Below are 11,401 nucleotides of genomic sequence, written 5' to 3'. Positions count from 1 at the left end.
CATCACCATTTCCACCATTTGTAAGCAACACATATATTGTGTTGAAGCTGCCATTTCTGTCGCCTGCAAAACTTCTTAACCTTCCAAGAATCAGAAACAGTGTGAAAATATAACACAAATTTCGCCATTTATAATCCTGCAGCAACATTGATATCAAAACGACATGTAAGAAACAATTCAACTTAATTATTGTTCATGATCTTTGAACCTGATCTTTTATTTCGTCATCCATTAAAGCTTCTGTTTTTTCACTCATTTTCTTTTGTCAAATAACCAATAAAATGAATATGTCTTTCCGAGAAGCAACCCCTCCTGAATTTCTAAGTTCTGCATCAAGTAGTGGCAAGTCTAGAGAGGATCAAGAGAACGGCTCCAATGAAATGCCAATCAATGAAGTGAGAAAGATGCGTGTTCTAACCAATCTAAACCATGCCCGTGAGGTATAATTGTTGGGTTGTCTCACATTGATTGGAAAATGGGTTTAGTGTTAGTGTATAAATGTGAGGAAAGCTCCGCATCTTAGAGCTAGCTTTTTGTGTGAGAGGTGTTCAATACAACTGTTCGGTGGTAAACTCCAGCCAGGACTCTTCGAGAGTGAAGCTCCAATCAATGACCTGTAGCTCCTCTGGATGGCTGGTTGTGAGGTTTTTGATTTATTTGAAGCTACAGCCAATGACTTAAAAAAGAGTGATTGATGTGAAGCTCCGGCTAGAGGCCTCAAGAGTGATTGGTTGACGTGAAACTCCAACCAGTTACTCATATCTCCTTTGCATCACTAGTTGTGAGGAATTGGGATGATGTGAAGCTCCAACTAGTGACTCCTTTGAATAGCAGACTTTTAGGAGTGTTAAGCCGATGTGATAAAGAGATTGTTGGGTTGTCCCAATAGTTATGTAAAACTCCAACCAATGTCCCCAAAAGTGACCGGTTTATGTGAAGCTTCAACCAATGACTCGTAACTCCTCTAAATAGATGGTTGTGAGAAGCGTTGAACTGATGTTATGAAGAGATTGTTAGATTGTATCACTAGTTATGTGAAACTTTAACCAGTGACCCATATCTCCTGAGTGTCGAACTAATATGAGAGGGAGATTGTTAAGTTGTCCCCCATCAATAGAAAGAAAAAAAAAAAAAGCAGGCTCACCTAACAAGAATGAATGGATCTTTGCATAAAATTAATCTTTGGAAAGCAACCCGAGTAATCAAAGTTTCTATATTTGCAGGTAATTGCGGAGATGGTGGGGGCTTTCATATTGATGTTTTGTCTAAGTGGGAGCATCGCAAACACACAGTTGAAAAGTGGCGACGGGGGTCTGATGGAATCTGCAGCCACAGCCGGATTAGCAATTACAGTGATCATTTTCTGCATAGGTCCGATCTCTGGTGCACATGTTAATCCTGCTCTTACCATTGCCTTTGCCTCATTTTGTGGTTTTCCATGGTCCAAGGTAACTTCATATACTTCATTCTTTAGGAATTAGGGTTTTTGTCAAAAACCCTGCATCGAATGGGATCCTCAAATTAACATAAATGGCCAAAGTGGACAATGCTAGCCTCTCTTAAGTGGTCATTATAGACAAATTGAGATAACATCAACAGTACGGTCATATTTGAACTAAATATAAAATGTTATTCCTAAACCCTTTGATTAATATTGTGTATAGTGACGATGTCAAGTGTTCTCTTTAAATCTTTAAATTGATGTTATTTATAGGGATTACATAAAGTGCTCTTCCTATGAGATTGTATTGATATAAAAAATCTTATATCAAACATAAGTTAAAAGTTATACGTCTCTCTCATGAGATACTGATAAAACTGTGAGGTCAATATAGGTCAAAATAGATAATACCTCGTCATTTGAAGTGACTATTATATATAAGACAATATTAACAATGACAACATATGTGGGGTCCTCAGATCGATACCAAATATTACTCTTTTTGAATCCCTTGATTAGAAATTATGATAATATAAAAAATCTTATATCCAACAAAGGGCATTGGGTCAACGTTAACCCATTGCCTCTCTTATGAAACATTTTTTAACGATAAAACCGTTAGAGCAACGTACTCAAAACGGACAATAGCTTACGTCTATTTACGGAACGAGGCAACATCTAAGTATTAGTAACTAAATCTCGAATGTGTAATTATTTTTCAACAGGTTCCGCTTTACATACTGGCTCAAACACTGGGTTTCGGCTTGGGAGCCTTTATTGGTAAGTTAGTTTATGGCATAAAATACGATCTCATGACAACCCGTCCCCTCCAAGGTTCCAGTTCTGCCTTCTGGGTGGAGCTCCTGGCAACTTTCATTATCGTCTTCCTTGTTGCATCTTTGACCCATGAAGCTTCATCTGTAAGAACAAATCACCTTCTCAACTCAACCACTCAATTCATTTTACAAGGCCAAATATAAAGAGTACCAAATTAACTTGAATCTGAAAAAAATAACAATAATAATTTGCAGGTTGGAAATATCTCTGGTATTGTTGTTGGAATGGTTATTGGTCTTGCAGTGCTCATAACAGGGTAAGTGTCAACTTTTATAAGGGGTAAATATGAACTGAACTAAGCGTAAACTAAATAATTTCTAAATCGAGTTTGATTTCAATAAAAAAAATATTTGGTTTAAGTTTGTCGAGGCAAAATTAAAAATTGTTCAATTTTGATTTAAATATAAAGTAGTTTGTTTTAGTTTGGTTCAAATTTATAGTTTAAATTTGTATCTGAATTCGTGATTTGATTTACGAATCATTAAGTAAATATCATCTTTTTACCTAATAATATGGGCAAAACGATGTCGTTTTGTATTTTCAATTTCGAACTATAAATTCAAACCAAATTTGAACTACAGATGCAAATTATAAATTTGAATTATGAATTTAAACCAAACTCAAGCCAAACACTTCTTGGCTTGATTGAACTCAACTTGGTTTAAAAAAAAAGTCGACTCTTCTAATTTGAATTTAAATTAAGCAAATTTAAATCAAACTAAATTGACTTATGAACCCGAGCTAGCTTGATTCAGATCCATAGCTATTCTACAGTTGCTATTTAGAATGCCCTGTTTCTCAAAACACGCCTACTGATCCTGGTTTTCCATTGCAGGCCTGTTTCAGGAGGATCAATGAATCCTGCAAGATCTGTGGGGCCTGCAATCATAGCCGGGAATTTCAAGGACTTGTGGATTTATATTACGGCCCCTACAATCGGAGCTGTTTCCGGTGGGCTTCTGTATCGTTTTCTTCGTCTTCGACAGCCAGCTCCTCTCATAACACCAATCAATGTAGTCAGTTCTTAAAGTTTTTAGGAGTTAGGGCACAAGATGAACATGTTTGAGCTGGGAATTTAGGTACCAAGAGAATAAAGATTCAAAGATAAATTTCCATGGTGGTTTCCGAAAATATCAGTAGAACACAGCAGATCGAACCCTATGAAAGCCTAAATAAACTGAACCCTAGCTCTCAATCATGGTTGTTAAAAAATTATCTGATAACTGAATCAAACCAATATTTGAAATAAGAAACAAACTGAAAATAGATTATTTAAATCATTAGTTTATCACCTCTATATTCGATTGCCTACATTTAACGTGGGGAATGCAATAAGCAAGCTTGCATTGTAATATGTTGACTAGACTTAACAGTTCATATTTTCAGATCGTGTCATTTCAAATTTTACGTTTGCAGACCCTCGATCTAGGTTATCCGAATTAGAATAATATTGAAAATATCCAACTTGAACACAACCCAAATCAGGAATAGATTGACACAACACAACCTAAGCAAGAAATAAGTTTGTCAGAACAAAACACAACCCATCTTTGGCTCGTTTGACCCACTTGACCTGACTAACCAGAGATAATACCCCCAACATTTTCCTATAAATACAATGCAGCCTCTTGGCTCCAAGCCACCATGTCCAAGCTCTTAACTTTCTAGCTAGGGCGACTCAATTATCATATTTAATTACAGAGATAAAATGTTGGGAGAGTTTGGCAGTGCGATCGTGTCACCTCTGGAGGAGCTAGTGGTGGCTGGAAGCAGGATTCCATCACCGAACTGCAACAATTTAAGTGAAAGTTCTGGTCTCCGATGCATAACGTCACTCATATATCGGCCAGTAATTTCATTTCTGCATCCATTCTAACAGGCTGGACAAAGATCCTCCAAACTGCAACAATTTAAGTGAAACCTCAGATTCAGCAAGCACATTTTCTGGCTTCGGAAATCATTCTCATAGGATTGTAAAGACTTCACCTCCTCCCAAGGCATTCGATGATGTCCACAGTGAGAGTTGATCTTTTCTTATTTTCAAAAGCAAGAGAAGCTGCCTTCCTCAGAAAAGCGGATCCAGCGATGCAACCCAACACAGTTGGATTGGCATGACTGCGATACTCAGATTTAAGTCAAACTATAGGAAACAAAACCGCAAGCAATGGTGAAGTTTCACAGAAAAAAATCTGGTTTACAACCTGATGGCAAATTTTTCTTTGGATCGTGCCCAGGATAAAAACACAGCAACACTGGAGCCGAACGGAAGGAAAAGAAAATGAACATCATCAGTCAACTGAATAAAAGGCTATAGAGCTCTCAGAAAAAACTAAATTCTTGATATAGATACATAATTTCACTAATTCATCATCCCTTTATCCATTTTCTTATCTAAAATTTACAAAGAAACCAAGAGACCGACTCTAAAAGAAAAGGGAAATCAGCAAAGAGTGAATCATGCAGTCTACTAATAAACATTTCTATCTTTAATGATAAATCTATGTACTGTTAAGAGCAAGCTCCTTGTTAGGATCCAAATATAAAATATGAGACCTCAATCTCACATTGGAAACTATGAGTTTCTGATGTGGAGTTTATATAGCTTTAAGTTCTCCAATATCAATAGTTAGTTTTTGAGGTGTAATTCTTCTAAGGTTTATATCATTTGGTATTAAAGTCACTACCATATCTTTCAGTTGCAATTGTGCGGCACATATCAGTATTGCAGTATTAGCAAAGTATAATGGTATCTAGCGTTTGAAATGTGATTCTCCTAAGGTTAATATCACTTCCATTTCCAAGATACAAGTACAAAGAAGAGAAAGCTCAAAGCAATGGACTGTTTGAGATGATAAAATATATGAACCAGAACAAGATTGAAAAGGATATCCATCACACTTACAAAATAAACCCCTAGGAAATGTCAAATTGGACAGAAAATGCGAAAATTTAAGTTGAATGAAATGCTATTGAAGAAAGCCATATGCAAAAACATCTACTAAAATTGATCTAATAGTTGAAAGAAAAGAAAAATGAAACCAAAAATTAGACAACAAGTACCTTCCTGATAGAATATCACCCTGGCCACCACATCGCCGAGGGGAACCATAGACGCTCACCAATTTGACTGCATATACCATCACTAATTAATATCAAAAGACTTTTAACGTTTTCTGAACCAAGTAGAAAGATGCAATAATTCAAAAAGCAAAAATAAAAATCAATGTACAAAGAGGAGGCTAGATATTTTACATCAGATTCAAAGAGTTGTAATCTGATAAAAATTAAATATCGCATAAAATTTAAACAAAAAAGTCATTAATCGCGTATATAACAAGATACAACTAGATCCAATGGCTTTGGACACATTAATCAGCTGCCTAGGTATCCCACTAGGTCACCTAAGCTTTCACGAAATTTTTCCTGGAATCGAATCAGAACAGCTAAAGAAGTTGAAGCCCAGGTCAACCAACTTATACATTTGGACACCTCCAAATATAAACTGTCTATCATGTGAAAAAGAAACATAGCATTATATCCATCTTGTGATCGTGCTGATGCCAATTATTGATTACCTCTGAATCAAAATGATGCAATACAGACCTTTAACACTTGAGCATATACTTAGCAAAAATTATAGAAATTTTAGATACATAAAATATTCTGATTTAGTAAAAACCAATTACATACCTATCTCGCCATCACTGATGAGATCAAACTTTCCTTTCTGTAAGATAGTTATGCCACCGATCCTGATCAGTAAGGGCACTTGGCTTTAGAAAATTTCACACTTGAATAAACCAATTCCATCATTTGGAGAAGTTAGAAAGACTGTAATTCATAAGAGACTAGAGAAAAATTTACCCGTTGACAAGAGATTGCAACTGCTTGGGAGATTCTTGTTCACTAGCTTCACAACCAAGTACTCTCCGAACTAGACGCTTGTATTCATTCACATTTGGAGTTAAAACAGCTAAGGGATAACCACTAACAAGATCAAGATTGTTGGTTACAAGAAAGAGTCCATCCTGGGAAACACTCACAGGGTCAGTCGCAAGTGTCTGAGGTAAACTCCATACCGTTTGAAAAATAGAGAAACAGTGGAACCATCAACCAAATATCTTAACCAGATCATGTCCTCACTACTTACCCCATCTATGACAATTGGAACATTTGACTGTCTTGCACTCTTCAGGATTTCACTAACGCATTCCTGAGCATGAGAATTGTTGTACATGGACTTTGGTAAGAAAAATGGTATAGCTGTAGATTGTAATCAAAGATGTTGTAAATGAAAAAGATAATGAAGAAAGAAAGATCTAAACTGCTATTCCTCTGGATGCGGCAAGAGCATGTGATAAGACTTGACACTGATGAAAATGGCTGAATTTTAAGTCAGATTAAAATTTTATCCTCGATTGCATAAATGAGGCAGAAGAATCATGAGACAAAAACCAAGATAAAGTGTAACCTTCTCGTCCAAATAGCCCGACTTCCAATCAATATATTGTCTATTTTGAATATACAATTTATTATGATTTTGGTTTTGTTTTTAAGCTTTGTAATCAAAAATATGTCTTGACAACTTAAGGATTTCACAAGCTATTTAATTAATTTTATATTAACATTCCCAAATGATATGTGATACATATACAAATTTAACATCTCTCTCATATTTTATCAATATAAGATTTATCTAGATGTGTTATATAAAGTCTTAGCTCTCATAACCAATGTAAATATGACTTAGAAGTGCAATTTTATATATACATACCTCATGCAAAATCCAACAGATTGTGCAAAAAGTGAACATAACCAGTACCCATACTCAAATTGGAATTTGATAAGCTAGATAAAAGAATATGAGAACAGCAAAGGAAATGGAAATAAAAAACAATGTGGTTTTTTAATATAAAAAATAATAAATGGGCAAGATAAAGACTAAGGTATTAATGGTAATGGATGGTATGGATTCAAACGGAGTCATTTCGGCTTTAAATTTATGTTTGATTCAAAGGGTTATATTTGAGTTAAAGTTTTAGTTTAATAATAAGATTTGAATTCAACCTGTTTTTTTCTTTGACGACTGTATTCATTTTCCAATGATATTGTTTATATTGTTAACAATATTTTTTCTCTTACAGAAAACTCTTACAATGAAACTATGCACAAAAAATTAAGTCAAGCTCAAACTAACTCTTATTTAACTTAATTCGATTTGAATTTTATCCTTATTATTAACAAATTAATATATCATTATGTGATGATTTTTATTTAAATGTAAATGAAACAATTATATTACACAATTTATATCAACCGTTAGTACTCATTAATGTTCATCATCGTTTATTTAGAAACAAATGCAATTGTTTCTCATCATCTCTACTTATCGACATTTTTCATCGTTAACGTCAAGGAGGCTCATAGGTTGGTAGTCTTGGGTGGTTTGCTAGGGTACGAGGGAAGATGATTCGGTGGCAATGGTTGGGGGTTGACCAAACACTAATAAAGAAGAGGACAAGAATGAACAGAAAGGAGAATAAGAGAGTTGTGATGTTAATTTTGTTTAGAATGGGACTTGAGAGGATTCTTGTATGTAGACTAAGTTTGATTGTCGGTTGAAAGTGTGATATATGTTATTAAAGGGTAAAATAGTCTATTTAGGTAAAAAATTGCGTGGGAAAATGTCATTTACCCTGATTACGTTTGTATAAACCCTTGAAAAAAAAAAATCCAAGGGATTCCTGCAGTACAAGTCCAACGCTGAGCTCAGAGTGAAGGAAGAGAGGAGAAGAATGAGAGAAAGGGACAAACTGAACGCCATAAGATCAGGAATAGTGGTGATTGGATTCCTGGCTTTTGGGTATTTAAGCTTAGAACTGGGTTTCAAGCCTTTCTTATTAAAAGCTCAGCAACTTCAAGATCAACAACAAAACAAGTCAGCATCGGGCTCAGGTTCCTCAACCCAAAACAACCCCTCTTCTTAAATCTTTTATTCCTAAGTAAAAATCCCAATAAGGTAATTTTTATTTTCCCAAGTACCCTGTTTTCTTTGTGTTTTGGACTGTTTGTTAATATGAAAGCTTATTTTGTTTCTGTTTGTTGTGAAATTTGTTATTGCCGTAGGATTATTTGGCAGTTCAATCTCAGATGAAGTATGAGTTTTGTAATTGTTGTTGTGCTAATGTTTACCATGATATTGAGAGGTATAGCGAATTTCTCCTTGCTTTCGAATGAAGTGGTTTGTTTTTGCTACTTCTTTACAGCTTTATTTTGTGAACGAATTAGAGGGTGTATCATAATCAATAAAAACAAACAAATTAAAGAGAAAGCACACCCCCATTTTAGAGTCAATATTATTTCAATATCTCCTCACATCTCTCATATTTGTTAATGAAATTTCATATCACTTATGCAAGATAATTGTTTATATACTAGAATTCTTATCTCTAAGATGAACACTGCAAAAATTCTACTAGGATTCTTATTTCTAAGAGAAATCCTAAGTGGCACTTCATAGGTTAAGCCTAAAATGTCCTACACCATTGAAACACTATGTTATTATTTATTTATGACAAATATGAGATATTGTAATAGAGTAGATTGTGGTTTCGATTGTTTAGATGTACACATAATCCTTTGTTTTTCTTGTTTTCTGTTTGAAGAATGGAATTGGTAATTGAACAAGTATTAAACATTTTTCAAGGTAAAGTAAAGAATGTCATCAGAAAAAATGCAAACGCTAAAAATAAAAATGCACCCTTACTTATTAGTAGGGATGGGTTCGAATTGAACCAATTTGAGTTTAAATATATGTTTTGATCGAACGAGCCGAACTTAAATTAGAGCGATAGTTCAACAGTTTGATAAGAGTTCGGTTTGTTTGCCTTTCTGACAATATTGTGTACCATGCTAACAACTCTTCAGCAACATTGTGTACTAGCCTAAGTTAGACATTAAAGATTCGAACCGAATTTAAACCGACTCTTGTTTGGGCTCAGTTCAAATCCAACCGTACTTATAAAGTGCTTTATCGATGAGTTATTGTTGTCTAGGTTAAGGTCTTTTGTGGTTTTATACTTGTATTAATTTTAGTAAGAATAAATGTGCTGTAGATGGATTTGCTAGAAACTTTGGAAGATGATATTGAAAAAATTAGAAGGAAAACTGTTGTTGAATAAGACAGACAACGCTGACTCGAATCTTTTTCTAATATTGCATATGTCTTCTACTTATGCAATGTGTATTGGCTTAGACAAGATGATGATTGTGCTACATTTTCAGGAGCAAAAAAAAGAAAAACTCATTGAATGTTGGAAGGAATAAAAGGAAGCTATTAACAATGTTGTGGAGGCAAATAAAGGGCAAAATGTTGTGTTTAGAGAGATCAAACACAGGCATACTCAGTGAATTTATTTTTTTTTTGCAGAATGGCAGAACACAGGGATTGAAAAGCTCTCACTACAGAGTTTATGCCTTCCTTTTAGAAGATTCTGTGAGAGTGAGGGCATTCTTTGGTTACCTAGTTGAGGAGTGCCAGGATTTCCTGATGTGGATGATGTATATGTTCCTCCAGAAATTTGTGGAGCTTATTGGGCTCCATGGATGATATAAATGAAACTGCCCTTCTGTGAATGATAGTTATAATTCTTGCATCATTATTGACTTTGGTTTTCAATAATCCTATAAATCACTTCATTTAGGGGTGGATTCAAGCTGAGTCGAAACCAAACAAGGGCTGGCTTGAGCTCGATTGAATCCTTGATGCTGAACTCAAGTTTTAGCCAGCGCACAGTTTTGTCGGAGAGTTGCTGGTGGGATGAACAATACTGCCAATGGAGTGAACAATGTCACTAAAAAGATAAACAAACCGAATTCAAATTGAATTGTTAAATTGAAACTTTAGCTTAAATTTGGCTTGTGCAAATTGAATGTAGATTTGAACCTAAGCCACTTCGTTCAACTTGAATCCACCTCTAACTTCATTGGGGTTGAATTCTTTCATCACACTACATGACATTTGTTTCATTAGGAAAGAAATCACTCCGAGATCTTTTATTTTTTACTGTCAAATGACATTGATGATGATGATGGTTTCTCTTCTCAGCTTCATAACTTCTTATTGTGGCTGACCAAACAGAAAAAAAAAAAAAATCAAATCCCTCATTTAGATTCTGTATTTTCAGCCATCTGTATTAATATGAACTGTTAAAGCTTGAAATTTGATAGATGGTTGTTGTGTTTTCTTAGGTGACTTGAAATCTTGAATTATGAGCAGCCTTTATATCAGTTTATCTACTTTTTGTTCAAAAATAAAACTCTTAATTAGACTCGAAAAAGATGGTCTTATTCAAATAAGTGTTCCTCCTCAATTAACAAAAACAAAAATTTCAATCTGAAAATTTTCAATTGTTGCCATGTCCTTCTTCTTCACCTACCTTCTTCTCCGCCTGTCATTTCTATCTCCTCTTAGATAACCTTTCATTTTATTTCTTATCTTGAGGGTATAACAATTATTTCCTTTCCTTATAAATGAATTTCATTAAATATATAGAATAACAATAAAATGTGTGTGTAGATATAAGATTATACAATGGCCAAAAGATAATAAATTGTATTTTCACTATTAGTGTAACAATAAATATTATAATCGTAAAGGTCAGTTTTCGAACAATAAGTTGAACCACTTTATTATTTATTGCATAGAGTTACATCCTTAATTGTACTTAGGCCAACAAACTTATTTCCACCCAAGGTTTGTTGAATTTAAAAGTGTTATCTGTTAAATATTGAAAATTTAAATTTTTATTTGTATATTATTAAATTTAATAAAATAGTTAATTTTATATGTAAAGTCATCATTTAATCAGTAATATATTAAAAATAATAAAATTTTATTTAATTTTTCATATTAGTTTTAGAAAACAGACAAATTTTTATATTATTAAATTTTAAAAAATTATATTTTTTTTCTTTACTAAGTTCTTATTTCTCCGACGGCCAGAGTTCCCCTTTTTTTGGTTCTAGAGGAATTTTGCGAGAGAAATAGAAAGCTAGTAAAAAGAAAAATATAACTTTTTAAAGTTTAATCATAAAAAATTATCTGTTTTTTAAAACTAATAA

General features: G+C 33.9%; 1 protein-coding gene and 2 long non-coding RNA genes across 3 annotated transcripts; 2 read left to right on the top strand and 1 right to left on the bottom strand.

The window, feature by feature from the left end:
* The first annotated feature begins 47 nt into the window (after positions 1-47).
* On the top strand, positions 48-3,403 carry LOC123211156 (probable aquaporin NIP7-1). Its single transcript, XM_044629700.1, has 5 exons — positions 48-440; positions 1,224-1,448; positions 2,167-2,361; positions 2,473-2,534; positions 3,114-3,403. The coding sequence occupies exons 1-5, from the start codon at positions 282-284 to the stop codon at positions 3,304-3,306; spliced, it is 834 nt and encodes a 277-aa protein (XP_044485635.1). The 5' UTR covers positions 48-281; the 3' UTR covers positions 3,307-3,403.
* A 307-nt stretch (positions 3,404-3,710) lies between these two features.
* On the bottom strand, positions 3,711-6,821 carry LOC123210875. The gene is made up of 5 exons (XR_006501296.1): positions 6,429-6,821; positions 6,143-6,306; positions 5,339-6,030; positions 4,265-4,530; positions 3,711-4,178 (listed from the first exon to the last, which is right to left on the bottom strand). It is a non-coding gene; the product is annotated as an uncharacterized LOC123210875 (long non-coding RNA).
* A 1,581-nt stretch (positions 6,822-8,402) lies between these two features.
* On the top strand, positions 8,403-9,933 carry LOC123210556. The gene is made up of 2 exons (XR_006501275.1): positions 8,403-8,484; positions 9,708-9,933. It is a non-coding gene; the product is annotated as an uncharacterized LOC123210556 (long non-coding RNA).
* The last annotated feature ends 1,468 nt before the right edge of the window (positions 9,934-11,401 follow it).

The sequence above is a fragment of the Mangifera indica genome, chromosome 3, assembly GCF_011075055.1.
Source record: "Mangifera indica cultivar Alphonso chromosome 3, CATAS_Mindica_2.1, whole genome shotgun sequence".
Taxonomy (NCBI): Eukaryota; Viridiplantae; Streptophyta; class Magnoliopsida; order Sapindales; family Anacardiaceae; genus Mangifera; species Mangifera indica.
This window is presented reverse-complemented; position numbering and strand designations above follow the sequence as displayed.

What these genes read in the sequence shown, in the direction of transcription:
- LOC123211156 (XM_044629700.1), top strand. Translation starts at nt 282, where the DNA reads ATGAATATGTCTTTCCGAGAAGCAACCCCTCCTGAATTTCTAAGTTCT. An exon ending in ATCTAAACCATGCCCGTGAG is followed by an intron (nt 441 to 1,223) that starts GTATAATTGTTG and finishes CTATATTTGCAG; the next exon opens with GTAATTGCGGAGATGGTGGG. An exon ending in TGACCCATGAAGCTTCATCT is followed by an intron (nt 2,362 to 2,472) that starts GTAAGAACAAAT and finishes AATAATTTGCAG; the next exon opens with GTTGGAAATATCTCTGGTAT.